The 19,411-nt window shown below is 37.3% G+C and overlaps 1 protein-coding gene across 5 annotated transcripts in view; it reads left to right on the top strand.

Annotated features, from left to right (window-relative positions):
• Positions 1-19,411, top strand: part of RASAL2 (RAS protein activator like 2) — a 368,857-nt gene that overhangs the window by 188,536 nt on the left and 160,910 nt on the right. For all 5 annotated transcript variants that reach the window (XM_050766785.1, XM_050766810.1, XM_050766801.1 and 2 more), the window contains exons 2-3: positions 3,125-3,252; positions 16,798-16,924. In XM_050766785.1, the coding sequence (XP_050622742.1) occupies positions 3,125-3,252; positions 16,798-16,924 (255 nt within the window). The remainder of the gene's footprint in view (positions 1-3,124; positions 3,253-16,797; positions 16,925-19,411) is intronic.

Below are 19,411 nucleotides of genomic sequence, written 5' to 3'. Positions count from 1 at the left end.
CTAGTCTCATGTTTTTAAAAATTCTGACATGATATGTTAAATGCAATTGGTAAAATCATGAACCTATTGAGAGAGGAAAAAGGAAGAAAATGGTCAGGCAGGCAGCTATGGTGGGTACTTGGTTGAATCCTTTCAAACAAAAGCCTGATTTTTCAGGCTGTAGGCACAGATAAATTAAGGGACTTATCTCTTTTAGGAGACTGGGTTGGACTATGTTGCCCAGGTTTGAGTGCAGTGGCTATTGAGAGCACAGGCATGCACCCTACAGCTTCGATCTTCTGAACTCAAGTGATCTCAGCTCCCGAGTAGCTGGGACTGTAGAGGCATGCCCTGATATCCCAGCAGGACTTATTTCTTCTAATGCATATTTAAGTTAGTTATTCTTTTCTTTGGTGAATTTTAGATACTAAAAATAATTGGAAGTCAGAAATTAAAAGTAAGTCACTAGAGCAAAAAATAAAGATTGATAGGATTGGCAAGGTGAAATAGGGCAAAAATTTGAGCTTGTCCTGGTAATGCATATAGTCTCAGTATACAGGCCTTGCTTACGTGCTTTTAAACCTTCATTTAGCCCTGGAAATGAGGACATGATATAACTTAACCTATATAAATTAAATATAGGTTATTTTAAAAAATATCACTTTATTACTTAAAATGCCTTTCAGATAATAGAGAAGTACTAAAAGGAACAGAAACTATCACTTTTTTTTCTTATTTTTTTTCCTTGGTATACATTCTTTAAAAAGGCCAAAAATGAGCATTAGAAAAAGAAGCAATAAAATCTATAGGATAGCTAATAAATCCCTCTGTTTAGACAGACAGAATTTTTTTTTTAATATAGAAGTATTGCTCCCTATTTCATTGCTCTCTATTTCTTCTTATCTTTAGCACTAGAGGAGGGTGGTTCAGGGTTCCAGAATGTTATTTTTTTTTTTTGAGACATTGTCTTGTTTTCACAATACCATGAAGAAATTAGAAAAAGGATCAGGTTGGACAAAGGGAGAATATTCTCACAGAAAAGAGAATTTAGATTTTCTTTAATTCAGTGTTGATATAGATTTATATTTTGTCAGGAAACCTGGGTTATACTATTAATGCAGTATCCTATATTACAATTTTTATGGACAGGGTTTATCAGTGTCTTCTTGCTAAAGTTAATTTACAGTACAACTTACAGTGGGCAGTTTAGGTCACCCATGGCTAACTTATATAATAAAGCTAGTTATTTGAATGACCATAAATTGTCTAATTTTGTCAAAGTTTCTAATTGTTTAGACCACAAAACTATTCATATTTCCACATAAAGTAGGTACATCTCTTTCTGTTGAAGTCATCTTGGTATTTGACTCTAAAAATAGACCTATATGTGGTAAAATTGTAACCCATATTTTTGTCCAAATCATGTGAAGAAAATCAGTTTTGACATGGCTTTTACATGTAGGCAAGAATATGCTATATGTGTACAAAAGTATTCAGAGTCAGTTTCATTGAGCTTTTTGGTGATAATTTTGAGATTTTGAAGTCAAAAGAAAACTTTGGAAGAACTGAAGATGTAGTTCTAACAAAATAATTTAAGATGCTTAGACTACAAGGGGAGGGTTGAGGATAGGGGAGAGAGGGTTGGTGTGGATTGGAGATGCTACAGACGTAGCATGTAATGCTGTGCATAGTGCGGAGGAGATACAAACAGAAAATAAGGGAAGAAAAGACAAAACAGTGAACTTCTAAGAATTAATAACATGTCTAAACAAGCCCTAATAACACTATTGGTTCTTGGACCTTGAATTATCTTTGGGGAGAGTTGATGAACCCCGAAACATGCCGTGCAGTAAGTTTAGGTAGCCTTAGAGAGGACAGGAAGTTAAACCAGAAGAAACAATGAAGACAATATTGAACACATAAAGGGATTTATAAAGAGAGACCTACATAGTTCTACGAAGAGAAACATAGCAACTGACTTGTTGCTGACGTTCTACAGAGCTCCAGCTGTAATTAGGCATATTTGGTTAATTATAGTATAAGACACCTAGGAAATTATTTGGCTTTCCTTGAAGTCAAGCCAATGCCAGTAATATACCTATCATCCTGTGTCAGAAGACAAAAATTCTATAGAAAGCAATGATACTGAAAAATACTCATATAATAGATATAATGTGCTTTTTTATGATTTACGACTCCCTGCCCTCCTGGGTGTTGGTTTTCTAATTATTTCAATTTGAGTTTTTCCTTTAGCGTAATAACTAAGTAGTGATAATCCATGTTAAGTTGTTTTTATAGTATATTCCTGAGAAGAATTAGTTCTTCATGCCTGAAGAACTTTTAATATATTTCATACTGTCATAAAAGCTTTTTAAAATAGATTTAATGTGTACTTATACATTAAAATATGTGCCCAGTTCCAACAGCCCAAATGAGCAAACATTTTATATCAAAAAAAATTGAAAATGACAAAGATGTTAGTAACCACTTGGTATTTTATAAGGAAATGAGACAGTTGGGAATTGCTGAGACATTTTGCTTTAATATCGGGTACCTCCACCTTTAAGAAACATTATGGTAATATATTTAGATCTTTCCTTAAGAAAATTATTTTCTATGTTTTTAAGATCTTGCTGGCCTCTAGTGGTAATATGATGCTGTTGTTTAAACATTTTCAATTCTTATGAGTGTAAAGCCATTTGGAAGGCCTTGTCTGCTGATAAATTTACTCTCAGAGTTCTGGGTTAACAGTGTTCTCAAAGTGTACATGTCACATCATCTTTCTCCTAAAGACTAGAGAAGGTGTCTGAGTTACTCTGTCTCTGTATTTTGAATGATACTGGTTAAGCTCTGAAGCAACCTCTCATTATTATAGTTTATATACAGTGGTACTTACTGTGTAAAGTTTGCACTAACAGTTCTTCCCAGAGTGTTTCAGCCCTCTTCTCTGAAGGTTGTAGGGCTATTTTTTCCTTATTTTGTATATAACAGTTTTCATTTTCTTCAGAGGAAACTTTAAATTTACCATTGAGATTCATGTTTAGGCTCACCTCTTTATTTGATTTGGAAGAATTTTACATTTGAAGTACTGGTTTACTAAGCAAGATAATGATTTGTCACTTTTTTCCCCCCTTTTGTCATGCAGATGTGAAAGGGCCACCCACGCATCGTCTGTCTTGTGGTCAGTCACCCTACACAGAGACAACAACATGGGAGCGGAAGTATTGCATCCTCACAGACAGCCAGTTGGTATTGCTCAACAAGGAGAAGGAGGTGAGGTGGATATTATTCAGGAAAGTTACTTTCCTTTTCTGAGTAAATTCCTGAAATTACTTAGTTTTTGTTTGCATTTTGATAAGTTGTATTATAAAATTAAAGGCTTGATGAAGATATAGGTAAGTCTAAAAGGCTGCTAATATCATAAAGATATGTTATCTTCATGAAGGAGTGGGTTTCACAAGATAGGGCTGGATTTTCACTAAGAAACAGTGGAAGAGACACTGAGTTAAACTGAGGAGTTTGGAATGGGAAGGGGTTGGATTATATAGGCCTGGCCCTGAAAATGGTCTAGAGGGGCCATTGGAAATTACATCAGTCTACTTCCTAGCAAAAACCAATGTCATTAATTGGATTAATTGAAAGAGTTTATCGAAGGGACTATTTGCAGAGTGTGGGCAGCATAAAGGACCTATCAAAGGATGAGGAAGCACCCACGAGCTAGCAATCGCAGAAAACAGTTATCACCCTAGGCTTCCAAGGCAAGGGAAGAAAGTGATGTTTCTGTAGCCTAGAGAACTGTAGCTGCATGAGAGAGCTGCTTGACAGTTGCTGTGGTTATGCACAAAAGAACACAGTCTCTATCTATACCAAACAAAAATGGCCAGCAGGGAGGAAGTAAGACAGAATAAACACTCCAGCTCTTTTCTTCTGCCTTCTGATTTCTTGCCAGTGTCACCTGTTGGCCAAATCGAACTCAAAGGCAGAAAAAGATTGCTTTTTGATGTATGCTGTAGAGGTCAGCTTCCTGAAACATAGCAAGGTCAAGAAGGGTAGAGAGTAGAATAGATCTGGCGAGGTAGACAGAATGTAACCATGACAGACGTCTAGTTCTAGGTGTACTTTCTGTTCTTCTAAATTAAAAAACTCTTAAACTTATCACATGCTATTACTATTTTATTTCTCCGACTGTTACAGTTTACAAATCCTTCCACAGCCATCTCATTTATTTGCTTATTGGTGATTAATCAGATAATTGTTATCATGCATAAAATCATCGTAATTCCCAATTTCCACCATTTAAAAAAATAAGTGAATATAATATTGACAAAGAAGAGGAATAATGAAAGGGAAGGAGAAGATATGATTCAATGAAGGAGAAAGATTAATTGCCAAAACCATATAAATAACTAGAAAGATGTAGGTAGAATATCCATTCAGTAAGTCACCTTCCAGAAAGGTGAGTTCAAAAGAAGCAAAGAATAGGAAACACATTTCTTAATTCTCATCTGTGGATCCCTACCTCCCCTTTCTTTTCTCTTGCTCCTCCTTCCTTCCCTGTCCCTTCTTTTACCTGTCCCTTCTCTTTCTCAGCATTTTTTGATGTGGTAAAGATAATACCAATAAAAACAATTTCAGTTTCTTCTTGTATTTTAATAGGCATTGCTTACTTTCAAGGGCCTTGTTAATATGCCTCCATGAAGAACTTGTTATTCTTTTTCTCTTGCCATTGAAAATATCTTTTACTTTTGTTATCATCTCCCTACCTATAACCCTTTTCCAGTATTTTAATATTCTTAAACTTAATTTTATTAAAATAACTGAATAAAGGTCAGACTTTTCTAGAATAAGTTGTTTATGTTGCTGTGTTTATATTAAGTAGATACATAATAAAAATTGGTAAAGTAAAAATATTAGTATAGAACATTTCTAATTATCCAAACTATTCAAAATCTTCATTTTAACCAAATGTACTGTCAGCAGTCTTTTCTCAGAGCTATTAATAAGGAGTAATATAAACAAATCGTTTGCCATCTTTTTGCCCTTACCTACATTTTATTCAGTTTAGATGTAGATGTAAGAGATGAAATAGCTTTAAGTGTAGATAACAGAAAGTCAAGAAGCATGCCTTTTCCAGAACCAAGGTGCAAATTAATCAATTGAGTTACCTGCGCTTGGGCCACCTTTTGTCTCATAAAATAACTCTCCATGATAAATAACTTTCTATAACAACATCTTATGTACTTTATCCCTTTTTATGCCAGTCATCATGAGTAACCCTAAACACCTGGGGAACCCTTATCCCCCACGCTGTATGTACTCTCCCTGTGGCTCTGTGTATTCTCTTCTCTGACACTATCTTCCACTCATGCTTCCCCACCTCTTGAAATCCTTTCACTATGTCCACTGCAATTCCAGGTTCATCATCAGCAAAACCAGCTGTTTCTTCCACCTCTTCTCTGAAGGGATCCCTTAACTTCTTAGTCTTAAAAGAACTGAGATCTTCCCTGAGGACACTACCTTCCATAAAGTTTTGTCAGTGGATAGCTGTTTTTCCTCGTACTTATAATGTCTGTGATAGGTGCCTTCCTCTTTCATGGCTGCTGTCTGTTCTCCCTTGTTTTCCCTTTAATCTAAACTTTGCATCTCACATTGTAATTATCTTTATTTATTTATTTATTTATTTTTATTTTTTTATTTTTTTGAGACGGAGTCTCTTTCTTGTTGCTCAGGCTGGAGTGCAATGGTATGATCTCGGCTCACTGCAACCTCCGTCTCCTGAGTTCAAGCGATTCTCCTGCCTCAGCCTCCCAAGTAGCCGGGATTACAGGCACCTGCCACCATGCCCAGCTAGTTTTTTGTATTTTTAGTAGAGATGGGGTTTCACAATGTTGGCCAGGCTGGTCTCGAACTCCTGACCTCAGGTGATCCACCTGCCTCAGCTTTCCAAAGTGCTGGGATCACAGGTGTGAGCCTCCGAGCCTAGCTTTTTTTCTCATCTGAAAAAAATAAAGCCTGTATTAACCTCACTTGTACCTCCAGATCCCATCCCTTTCTCTTCTCTCCTTTATAACAAAAATTCTCAAAACTTCTATGCTCATTGTCTTTAATTCCTGTTCTCCCTTAAATCTGTTCCAATCAAACTCTTACCCACATCCCTGCCAGAATTGTGCTTCTTAAGCTCACTAGTGACCTTCCCATTGTTAAATTCACAGGTCAGTTCTCAGTTCTCATCTTAATCTGTTAATGGCATTTATTGTAGTCGATCACTCATTTCTTCTCCTAAAGTTACTTTTCTTATTTGGCTTCCATGACACTGTGCTCTTTTTCTTTCCTGCCTCTCTGGAAGTTTCTTTTGAGTCATCTTTACAGATTTCTCTTCTTCTCTCTAAATCTTCACATGGAAGTGCCATAGAGTTCAGTCCTGGGACCTTACTTCCTTAGGGATCTCATCTCATTTATCGTCTTGAGACTGTAAATGTCCTCTAATGCTGACGATTCCTAATTTGATATCTTAAAAATACATAGCACTGTTCTCTCTCTCTTAAAGAGATTGAGTCTCACTATGTTGCCCAAGCTGGTCTGTAACTCTTTGGCTCAAGTGATCGTCCCACCTCAGCATCCCAAAGTGCTGGAATTACAGGCATGAGCCACTGCACCAGACCATCTCTCTTCTCTAGACTCGTATATCCATCTGTGCATTACACATCTCTACTTGGATATGTAAGAGTCATTTCCAACATGCCCCACACTTCAGCCCTAATCTTCACTTCATAACTTATCAGAGGTAAGTTATCTCCATTAATGGCAACTCCATCCTTCCAAGTTTCAAAGGCCAAAAGCTTCCCCAACTTGCTACTTTCCAGATGTACTGTCTTTGTCATTATTTCATGAGTACATCTTCCCAAAGGCCTTAGTCTTGGCTTTTTCTTTGCATGGAACATTCTTCCCTCTTATATTTGCATGGCTCATTTTCTCACCTCCTTCATCTCTTTGCTTACATACCACATACGTAGTAAGGCCAACCCTCACTAACCTATTTTAAATCACTACTGCTCCCCACATCTCTATCTAGAACTTCTGACCTAATTACCTGGCTCTAATATATGTTTTATAGTGCTTGCCACCTGCTAAAATGCCATATAATTTATTTATTATGTTTACTGTCCCTCATCTCCTACTAGAATATAAGCTTTGGAGCAAATATTTTGTCTATTTTGTTCAAGGATGTATCCACCAGTTCTTCAAACAGTTCCTGATGAAACATAGGAAACTCTCAATAAATATTTGTTGAATGAATGTTGCAAGAGCCAAATTATAAACTTTTATTTCTGAATGTCTATTTCCTTAATGTAAGTTGAATAGAAGATGTATTCTATCCTTTCTTTCTATGATATATCTACCCAGAACATGCAGCTTAATTCTTTATTTTTCTAAAACTAATAAAAAGAGGAGAAAAATAATTGATGGGGTGCTTTTCCACAGTTGAATACATGATTCCATCTTTATTTATTGAGCACCTATCATTATGTGTAGTATTGTAGTCACAAAGATGCAGTTTTGTTGAGACATACTGAGGTAAAATAAAGTTAAAACCATTTGAAATTAGATAGCAGTGATAATTGCACAACATTGTGAACGTACTAAATGCCGATGAATTATTCACTTTAAAATAGTACATTTTATGTTATATAAATTTTGCTTCAGTAAGTTTATTTTTATTTTTTGTTTGTTTGTTTTTTGTTTTTGAGACAGAGTCTCACTGTGTCATCCAGGCTGGAGTGCAGTGGCGCAATCTCAGCTCACTGCAGGCTCCGCCACCCGGGTTCACTCCATTCTCCTGCCTCAGCCTCCCAAGCAGCTGGGACTACAGGCGCCCGCCACCACACTTTGCTAATTTTTTTGTGTTTTTAGTAGAGATAGGGTTTCACCATGTTAGCCAGGATGGTCTTGATCTCCTGACCTTGTGATCCACCCACCTCGGCCTCCCAAAGTGCTGGGATTATAGGTGTGAGCCACCGTACCCAGCCAAGTTTATTTTTTAATTGTAATATAACCATAAGAGATTAACTGAGATATGGCCTAGGATGGATTATAGTATGGAGTGGAGAATGCCAATACATGTGTTTTACAGAGAAATTTATGCTTGGGCTGTATCTTAAGGGACAAATAGGGGCTCATGAGGAGAAAAAGAAGGGAAGGGCGTTCGGAGTGTGTATAATGATACCAAGTCAAGAAACATATGTCTCTTTGGCAAACTGCAAAACATTCAGAGTTCATGAAACATAGTTTGCAAGAGGAAAAGTGATAGCTAGCAGGAACTAGGTAATGAAGAACCTTGAAGGCTATGATTAGGAATTTGGATTTTATTCCGGAAATGATCTGGACCAGGGAAAGGGTATTTAGCAAGGTAATAACATCATCAGATTTGCTTCTTAGAGAAGTAACTCTGTTGATTATATGGAAAATGAAGTGAAAGGGTTTAGAACCAAATAGATGAGTTACAAGATTGTTGCAGTAGACCAGGTGAGGAATAATGAAGGGATAAATTTACAAAACAGTTTACAAAAACAGTTTAATGCCCTCAGACAGGTGTTTATGTTCTGCCATTATTATATTGGGAAAATTGAATTAAATCTCTAGGAAAAGAAAATGTAAAGCCATTGCTTTACATTGCTTTACTTGAATAAGTTTAACTTTCTGTTAATTTCATTACATGAAAAGATTATAAATCCATTTTTTGTGTAGGGACCAGAATATGCTGTCACCCTTCTACCTTTCACCCACACTTAAGAATTATAAAGAATGTGGGATGGGCGTGGTGGCTCACGCCTGTAATCCCAGCACTTTGGGAGGCCAAGGCAGGCGGATCACGAGGTCAGGAGTTTGAGACCAGCCTGACCAATATGGTGATACCCTTTCTCTACTAAAAATACAAAAATTAGCTGGGCGTGGTGTCGGGTGCCTGTAATCCCAGCTACTCGGGAGGCTGAGGCAGGAGAAATCCTTTAAACTCGGGAGGTGGAGGTTGCAGTGAGTTGAGATCGCACCATTGCACTCCATCCTGGGCAACTGGGTGAGACTTTGTCTCAAAAAAAAAAAACCAAAAATTTATAAAGAATTTAACTCTTATCCTTGGACTTTTGCATTGAATAATTTAGAATTTCTTAAAATGAGTTTAAGGAATTTCCTGCTAAAATTACCTAAAAAGGTGATTTTAAACTTTAATCACATCATCATGGGGGTGTTTATTGCTGTGTTAAAAAGATTAATTAAAAGAATTCTGTAAGGATTTAAACTGATCCTTAGCCAGGCACTGCTGGAATGTGGGAGGATTATATTAGTCTAGTATCACTTATGTATTAAGTCAGTGTGTGGGATCTTTTAATGCTTTCTCTTAACTCTACATGTTTCTTGTCAGAACTGGGGAAAAGTCTATTTGAGGAGTATACATAGGAAGAGTGTTAAATATTCCAATTACCAATCTGGGAATGTAGCAGAAGGGTAGATTGGGGCAGAATGCTGAAAGAGAAGCTTGCTGCGAGTGTCACCTTGAGAAATAACTTATTGGTTCAGTAAACTGCTTCATGCAAATTGTGCCAAATAGACATTGCTTATGTGCTATGAAATATACTTCCTTGCCTGGGTGCCAGGAAAGGCCCCGACTGGCTTGATACCAACCCAGTTCAAAGAGGGCACCGGAGGTCATTTGACTTTCATTTTGCTTGCAAGAGATGAGACCAAGTAAACTTGAGATTAAGGAGTTGAGGGAGATGATAGAGAAGACAAACATAAACCCCTCTGAGATACAGCCATTATAAAAAATACAAAAGAAACCTGAATTTATGAGTTTATTTCTTTTGACAATAACAGTCTATTAGGCAGGGTACATTCGACTCCGTTTTTCTTAATGCAAACTCTACTTTCTATATTTGGAATGTTTAAGGCTGGATTCTAGTGTATAGGCAGCAGGGCATTTAAAATGACACTTTTAAATATTTTAAAACATTTTTCTTTTGAAAGTGTTTACACTCAGATATGTTGATGAAAATATCAGTCTTTGTGCAAATAGCTAAAAATTAACTGTTGTTTATTCTGGGGTGAGCTACCTATGGCATATTTCATTCAAAACCACTTTTAAATTATTCAATAGATATATAATATGCCCTTATATGTTATTCACTATGTTAGGAGTTACAAAGAACAAGACAGATCTTCTTTCGTCTTTTTCCCCATAACAAATTTAGTGGTAAAAATAAGACAATTTTAAAGTGACATTTGATAAACAACACAAGTAAATGGATAGAATAAGAGAAAGAAATCCATTTATTATAAAAAGAACCTTGGCCTAACTAAATATGTCATTAAGATGCCACTGGCAATGGGGAATTACCAAAGGAAAGCTTAATAAAAGAAGCAATTTGATCCAAGTTAGGTGTTATAAATATTAATCTGTAGGATGTATTGGAAGAGCAAGACACAGGAAAGAGAACAATTAGGAGACTGCCATTCCTCAGATCTAAAAGCTTGAGTGTCTTCTCAGTGCTCCCCATGCATGGTCTGGTATTTCACCCCCCCTAACATGTTCATAATATATTTTGGTGTTCTATCCCTTTTTTCCCTCTTAAGAGGCTCTAGCCAAATTGGCCTACTCCCTATTCCAAAACAAAACAAAAAAGTCATATACTTACCAATTTCTTGGCTGATGTTATGCTTTTTCCTTTGCCTAAAATGCCCCCCATCTCTACCTCTCATTGATTTATTTGTGAACTTTTTTAAGGTTTGGGGATTTACTGGTAAAGTACAAGCGGTTAACTTACATGGAATTAGTTGCATGAATGAATAATTATAATTTAACACAATAAGTGTAATGACAGAGAAAGATGTGTTACTGGAGAACTAAATGGAAGTGTACCTTAACCTTCCCTTAGGGGACTGATAGAGGAGGAAGATTCCTGGGAAAGGCAATGCCTATCCTAAGCCTCAGGATGAACAGGAGTTTACCTTACAGATGTAGAATAGAAAAGAAAGAGGGAAAGCATTTCAGGATAAGAGAACAAACTGAGCCATGGCACTGAACTACAAAATAGGGAATGTACTAAAAAAACTGCAAGCAATTTGGTATTTCTAGAGTGAAGTCTAAAACTGAGCACAAAGACAAAGACAGTGGCCAGATGTAGAAAATCTAGTATACTGTATTAGGGAGCTTCCACTTTATAGGATAGTAGTTTTTAAACCCTTTTTTAAACAGAAGGACACTTTCTTTGTAGAAAAGCTTATGCAGAAGCCCTGTACAACAGATATACTGAAAATGATGTTCAGGTTGAAGCAGAGATACTCCCCCCTACCCCCACACACTTCCATACACAAACACACCACCACTTCTTTGAAAACCACTACTAGAGGCAAAGAACTGCTGAAGGGCTTTAAACCTCAGAATGACATGATCATATTTGCATTTTGGAACTATTATGATAACTATGTAAAGGATAGGTTTAAGGAGCAGAAGGTCCCAGGCAGATACCAGTGAAGAAACTCTTGCAGGAGTTTGGTTAAGAGATAAATAGAGGCTTTTGGAACCAGCTATGATAGAATGACTGGTACAAGACTGGCCCTCCCACTGTAAAAAACAAAAAATAGGACACCACCCCCTCTCTATCTATCGATCGATCCATCCATCCATCCATCGAAAGAGAGCATGTGCGTGCAAGCACAGCTATTTTCAGGCATTGGACAATAGGCAGCCACTGTGGTGGTCACCATTGCCCAGGTGTCTGCTGCGTACTATTTCCCAGCTGTGGTGCTGTAATCTGGAGGCCAGGTCAGCCAGAATACAGTAGACTCACTGAGCTAAGGAGGCACAGAACAGAATTTTGCATCTGAAAGGGCTGGAACCTGCTGGGTAGGATACCAGTCTTTGGCCAATGGCTGAAGTGCACATATCGAGGGAAAGACTACATAGGTTTTCCAGAGAGAAACTGAAGTATTGAAAACAGAATAAAGATACTAGTGGTCATGCTGAGCAATGACAGAGATCTGACCCTGCCAGTGAGAAATCTGTTTAAAACCTGACCACTCCAGGAATCCAGCTGAGATACCAGAAAGATCATATCTCAAAGTTGTGGAAATTGAGGTTTATTAAAGCCAAATGATTTATTTATACCTTCACACTTAGTACTGGTAGCCAGGGACTAATAAGTGAATAATTAGAATTGGAGATACAGAGTATAGATCAGTGGTTCTCAACTTTGCATGTCTAGAATGTCTGGAGTGGTCTAAGCATTGGCATATTTTTTTCTCCTAAAAAAAAAATGAAAACAGGATACATGTGCAGAACATGCAGGTTTGTTACATAGGTACATGTGTGCCATGGTGGTTTGCTGCACCCATCCTCTAAGTTCCCTCTCATCACCCCTCACCCCCCAACAGGCTGTGGTGTCTGTTGTTCACCTCTCTGTGTCCATCATTGTTCAACTCCCATTTATGAGTGAGAACAGCATTGGTATTTTTTAAAGTTCCCATATATAATTATAAGTTGCAGCCAAGGTTGGGAACATCTGTTATACATGACGCTTTGAGATGCTTATCCATGACAGGAAGGAGAGAAAACAACACCTTAAGGCAGTGGTTCGCAACCTTAGTGAGCATCAGAATCAGTTGGAGGCTTGTTAAAACACAGATTGCCCAGCTCTACCCTGAGTTTCTGATGCCGTAGGTCTGGGGTGGGGAGTGAGAATGTGGTTTTCTAACAAGTTCCTGGGTTATGCTGTTGCTGCTGGTACCTAGACCACTTGTTTTGAGAACCAGTGCCTTAAGGAAATAAGAAAGTTGAGGAATTTTTTTTCTTTAAAGTACTGAAAAGTCCTCTTAAGCACATAGTAGTCCTGAGCATCTTTTTAGCATTCTTTAGGAAAAGAAATAAGAGCTTTCTGACGCTAGTTAGCATAATCTTGAGTTCTTGTACTTGACTATTTGTTTAATCTGTATGAGTTCAGATTGAAATCAGCATTAATTTCCATACAATTCTAAACAATATGAAAGGCAGTTTTACAGAAAATAAGTGTGTGTGTGTGTGTGTGTGTGTGTGTGTGTGTGTAAAATGTGTGCCACATTACTTTTTGATTTTCATGAACGGTTTGGAATTAACAAAGAGGACAGGGAGCCAGAGATGAACGGTTTGGAATTAACAAAGAGGACAGGGAGCCAGGGAGTCTGGCTTTGTTACTAACACATCTTAGATACCTGAGATGTCATTTACTGCTTTTATACTTTCTTCCTCTAAAATGGAATGAAATTAAAGTGCTTGATTTTGTTTGTTTGTTTTTGAGAGACAGGGTCTCACTCTGTCACGCAGGCTGGAGTACAGTGATGTGTTCATAGCTCATGGCAGCCTTTGATTCCTGTGCCTAAGTGATCCTCTTGCCTCAGCCTCCCGAGTAGCTGGGACTACAGGTGCATGCCACTACAACTGGCTAATTTTTATTTTTTATTTTTTTAGAGATGGGGATCTCACTTTGTTGCCCAGGGTCCTGAACTTTTGGCCTCAAGAGATTCTCCCACCTCAGCCTCCCAAAGTGCTGGGATTACAGGTGGGAGCCCCACTGTACCTGGCCTTGATTTTTTTTTTTTTTTTTTTTTTTTTTTGGAGACAGAGTTCTGCTCTTGTTGCCCAGGCAGGAGTGCAGTGGCGCAGTCTCAGCTCATTGTATCCTCCACCTCGCAGGTTCAAGCAGTTCTCCTGCCTCAGCCTCCCAAGTAGCTGGGATTACAGGCATGCACCACCACGCCCAACTGATTTTTTTTGTATTTAGTAGAAACGGGGTTTCACCATGTTGGTCAGGCTGATCTTGAACTCTTGACCTCTGGTGATCCACCCACCTCAGCCTCCCAAAGTGCTGGGAGGCTGAGGCAGGAGAATCGCTTGAACTCGGGAGGCGGAGGTTGCAGTGAGCCGAGATCGCGCCATTGCACTCCAGCCTGAGCAACAAGAGCAAGACTCCATCTCAAAAAAAAAAAAAAAAATTCTTAAGAAATACAGTTTAGGCCGGAAGCAGTGGCTCACGCCTGTAGTCCCAGCACTTTGGGAGACCGAGGCAGGTGGATCACAAGGTCAGGAGATCGAGACCATCCTGGCTAACATGGTGAAACCCCATCTATACTAAAAAATACAAAAAATTAGCCGGGCGTGGTGGCAGGCGCCTGTAGTCCCAGCTACTCGGGAGGCTGAGGCAGGAGAATGGCGTGAACCCAGGAGGTGGAGCTTGCAGTGAGCCGAGATCACACCACTGCACTCCAGCCTGGGCGACACAGCAAGACCCTGTCTCAAAAAAAAAAAAAATGCAGTTTAGAATAAAGGTTACATTATGTTCTTTGTATCCTGAATGAGGAGTAAAATGCCCTAACCTTTAAGAGTGATACTTTGAATACAACCTTTTATCATATTTTAAGTTTTAATACTGGGAAATAAAGTGTCTACATTAAAACTTTGAGAAAATAATTGAATGAATTTTAGGCCCAAATAAAAGTTTGATATATTGTATTTATTCTCTCCTCTGATATAGCAGAGACAAAGTATGTCCTCATAGAAGTCATTTTTACTTTTTCTGGATATGGCCTTCATAAATTTGCATAGAAAAAATATTTTCTCCTAAAACACCATAAGAAACTACTACTTTTTTTCTGCATGGTTTAGGCCTTTATTATTTAAGATAATAGGCATTTTTAGAACTATTATCAAATAGTTATGTTTATTTAGATTCAACTATTTCTTCAAAGAACCAGACTATTTTTTCCAAATTTACTCTCATTCTTCTGACTTTTAAGGCAGATACAGGATATGTTTTGCCTTTTTTAATAGGAGATAGTCATTTAAACCTATCAGTGATACTCTTTTAATTATTTAAGTAGAGATAATAAAATTTCCATCCTGTAAGGGACAGATGACTTAGATTACTGTTTGTGAAGTTTTGTATTACAGAGTACTTTTGGAAGAGTTCATGTCTTTATTGATGCTATTTTTTGGCCTTGGCTTATTTTTGTAATTTTTTATTTCTTCTGCCCTTCAATTTCTCAATGTGCAAAGAATAACCATAGTTATGGTAATAAGGAAATGGGAGAATTGGGGGTCCTATAAGGAGTATGAAAATTTTAAATACTTATGGAGGCATTAGGAATTTGCTCCTCGGATTCTCAGTAACAGAGAGAGAGTTTTCCTTGCCATCATCTCCTTGACCCGAGTCACAGGAGTTGGATTACGGAAGCAAAGCAGAAGGCATGTACACTTAAGCCTACACCTGTCCTACTTTTGCTGGATCCATTGATGTGATACGTGTCCATTATAATCATTTGGAGAAATAAATCATTCATTCCCCATCTCTTAAAAGGAGATAATAATAATGTCTCCTTCATAATGTCACACACATAAATTCATTAGACTTACACATGTAATAACTCAGTGTTTCATTATTGAAATGTATTGAAAACAGTATTAGAGCCATAATAAATTAGGAATCGTGATTAATTATGACATACTTTGCCAAACTATTTAGGATGTTACAATTCTTAATTCTGATAAAAGCTACTAGTAAAATTTCATTACTGAATACTTAGCATTACCAGAAAAAGAAAAACCCAAAAACCAAAAAAAAACACAACTTTGAACCATCCCATTACTCTACAATGATAACCTGCTTTGTAAGTTTTAAAATAGTTATTGGCATTAGAGATTTTTTTTGTTACTATTCATAGTTCTCATTCCACATATGCAAATAACCTCTTGATATGTTTCTGAAATTATGTCAGAAAAAATGTTTATTAGGATTATAAAAACAATCTTACCTTTGGAAGAAATATGCCATTTTATGTTGGTATCTATATAAGTTTCCACTGAAAATGTGATTTATTAACTATGTATAAGTGCTCAATTCTAAAATTGAAGGAAATTTGGGTGATTTTACTACCTTTAATGAAATCTTTTAAGATAATTTTGAGACACACCAACATGGCACATGTATACATATGTAACAAACCTGTATGTTGTGCACATGTACCCCAGAACTTAAAGTATAATAAAAATAAAAGAAAAAAAGGTAATTTTGAGGCTAAATCTTTCTGATCAACTTTTATTTCCTTTTATTTTATTAAACATTGGGCAAAATTGGAGCTTGTGAACCAGTTTCTGATATAGAAGGACCTTTTATTTGTGGGGGTGTTTTGTGTTCTGAGCTCCAGGAGCAAGTACACACCTGGATATGATTTGTACATACTTCATGTTTGCTAATTTACATACTCACCTTTCCTGATGTTTCAGTTTTCTTTTTCTTTCTTTTTTTTTTTTTTTTTTTTTGAGATGCAGTCTTGCTGTGTCGCCAGGCTGGAGTGCAGTGGTGCGATCTCAGCTTACTGCAACCTCTGCCTCCCAGGTTCAAGCAATTCTCCTGCCTCAGCCTCCGAAGTAGCTGGGACTGAAGGTGGGCACCACCATGCCCAGCTAATTTTTGTATTTTTAGTAGAGACGGGGTTTCACCATGTTGGCCAGGATGATTTCGATCTTTTGACCTCGTTATCCACCCACCTTGGCCTCCCAAAGTGCTGGGATTACAGGCGTAAGCCACCGCACTCGGCCCAGTTTTCTTTTTAAAGGAAAACTTCCTGTGAAGGGGTTGGTAATACCTTACCATTGTATATACTTTATTTCTATATTTCTCTTACCTTACTCTTTGTTACACACTCCTGTCTTCATTGACTAAAACCATTATTCAATCAGAAGGTAGTTATAGTGAGTTCACTATTAAGTTTCATCTTTTGCTTTTGATTAACTAGATACCTGTGGAAGGGGGACAGGAGCAGCAGACAGATTCCACCAAAGGGCGATGCCTGAGGAGAACTGTCAGCGTCCCTTCCGAGGGTCAGTTTCCTGAGTACCCACCAGAGGGCGCCACTAAACTGGGTAAGCTACTGTGAAAAGGAAATAAATTCCTAGCCTTTATCCCTTAATTTATGGACTTGTTACTGAGTAAAACAGAACATCCTGCATTTCCTGTTAAGTGCGTTGAAATCAATGGCACATTAAGCGAGAGTTAGAGGTCAATAGAGAGTTCTGTTCTTTATAACCAACTGATAGCAAAGTTATTTTAAGGAGGTAGACTTTATGTGAGCACTAGTAAGCTTGCTGTTTAGTCCTAGGCAGATGGGATAATGTGTTGCTTCTGGGTTTATTGCTCAGCTGTAGATTTTGAGAGAGTATTTGGTGATCTTGTTGAAGCACTGAGGTTCATAAGGGAGCAGTATGTGTTGGAACTTCAGATAGCTACTGGTGTTATCTTGTACAATGTAATATTAGATCAGGCTAATTCAGCTAAGTTAATCTTGCATATCTCACAAAAGTCGTATGCTGGACTATGGTTGGAGTGGGTGACAAAAGGGAGAAACCCTACTTCCATTTTTCCAGTAAGGTTACTAAAGAAACCTTACTTTCATTGTTATATACTAAAGGAGTTAATGTCAATATCAAAGCAGCTAGCTCTTCCCTCATTCCCTATCACATGTATTCTGTTAACTGTTTTCATTTTTAATAATGGATATTTAAATAATCAGGCTGGTCAGGTAATTTTAAAAGAACATAAGTAAGATTAAATAGAATAATGAAGGAATTTGAAAGGTAGGAATTGTTTTGGTGCTTTATATTGTTGTGTTATTATTTGCTTAGTGAACCTTAGACTTTTGACATTTGATAAGTAGGTAGAATCATTTATTGTCTCTATGGTGATCAGTATGGATAATTCTATAATTTTGGTTATGTTTTCTAAAATCAGGGTTTGGTTTGGGATTTTGAAGGGGGTTGCCTTTTTCTTCATTTCTAAGTGGAACCCAGAACTTTTGGCTGGAATTTGAATCCTTTTGGGCAGAATTTGAATCTTTTATTTTTCTTTTTATTGTATAATAGTTGCTGTTTTCTTAGAAATTAGTTGAGTTAGCAAGCACTTTTTTCCAAGGAGCCACCTTGGAGAAGTCAGATTTTTCTCTCATCTTATTTCCACTGTACTTCTTTAACATATGTTGAAACCAGTTTAGGTGTGGGCCTAAATTCTACTAAAAACCTGTCTGGGTGTAACCATTTTATAGCCTGTTTATATTTCACATGCAACTTCTATGTACATGGAACTGGCTTAGAGTCACCTTCTTTCAGTTCCTTTGCTTTCATTATTTGCAGTGATATGTTGACTATTGTCTTTTTTTCTTTTTTTTTTTTGAGACGGAGTCTTGCTCCGTTGCCCAGGCTGGAGTGCAATGGCGCAATCTCGGCTCACTGCAGCCTCCATCTACTTGGTTCAAGCAATTCTCCTGCCTCAGCCTCCCAAGTAGCTGGGATTACAGGCATGCACCGTCATGCCTGGGTAATTTTTGTATATTTAATAGAGACGGGGTTTCACCATGTTTGCCAGGCTTGTTTCGAGCTCCCGACCACTGATGATTTGCCTGCCTTGGCTTCCCAAAGTGCTGGGAATAAAGCATGAGCCACCGTGCCCAGCCTGACTATTGTCTTCACTAGTTCTCTAGGAACCTTTCGCTCTTCAATCTTTGACCCATAAAAGTCAATAGATTTTGAGGAAGTACAACTATAGTCTCAAGAATTATTATAATGTTATAGAAGAGGGAACTATATAGGAAATTGTTAAATATCTACAGTGTTCGAGGTACTGGCTCCAAAGACAAACTAAGATAAGGTGACAGAGGTGTCTGGTGTAGAGCCAGTCCTTATCTTTTGTGCTTAACAAGAAGTCCAGTAGCCATTCTGACTCATGACAGTCCATGATTGTTTTCAGAGCAAATGTCCTAAATTCGCACTAAAGGCTATCGTCATAAATATTATAGGGAAAAACACTACTTCTAGAGCCATTCTTGCTTATATGCCAGTCTAATCTTGAATTAGGTAATTGTTCTTTTTTTTATTATTATCGCCAAGTGATTTGTCTTTAGTCAAAATTTCTGCTGTCAAGTATTTCATTGAATAATTGCTGTATATGTAACATTCTATGCCAGTCGCGAAGAGTGAAAAGAGATATAAGACTTCTGCTCTTAGAACATTTTTTATGTAGTTAGCAAGATAGGATGAATACACATAGAAACTAGAATGTAAGTTAGTGTACAAAAATTGATTGTATTTCTATATACTAGCAATAAACAGGAAATGAAAAAATTTAAATATCCTGTTTATTATAGCATCATAACAAATTCCTAGGGGAAAAGATCTAATAAGAGATGTGAAAGACTTGTACATAAAGAACTTTAAAATATAAAAGAAAAAAAGATTTAAATAAATTGAGGGCTATATAACCATGATGATGGTTTAGAGGACTTAATATAATGTCGGTTCTCTTTAAGATCAAAATTTCAATGAATTTCAAAATTTCTGTACCCCAATCTTACCACCACA

The sequence above is a fragment of the Macaca thibetana genome, chromosome 1, assembly GCF_024542745.1.
Source record: "Macaca thibetana thibetana isolate TM-01 chromosome 1, ASM2454274v1, whole genome shotgun sequence".
NCBI classification, from domain to species: Eukaryota; Metazoa; Chordata; class Mammalia; order Primates; family Cercopithecidae; genus Macaca; species Macaca thibetana.
The sequence above is the reverse complement of the archived record's forward strand: the minus strand, read 5'-3'. Positions and strand labels throughout refer to the sequence as shown.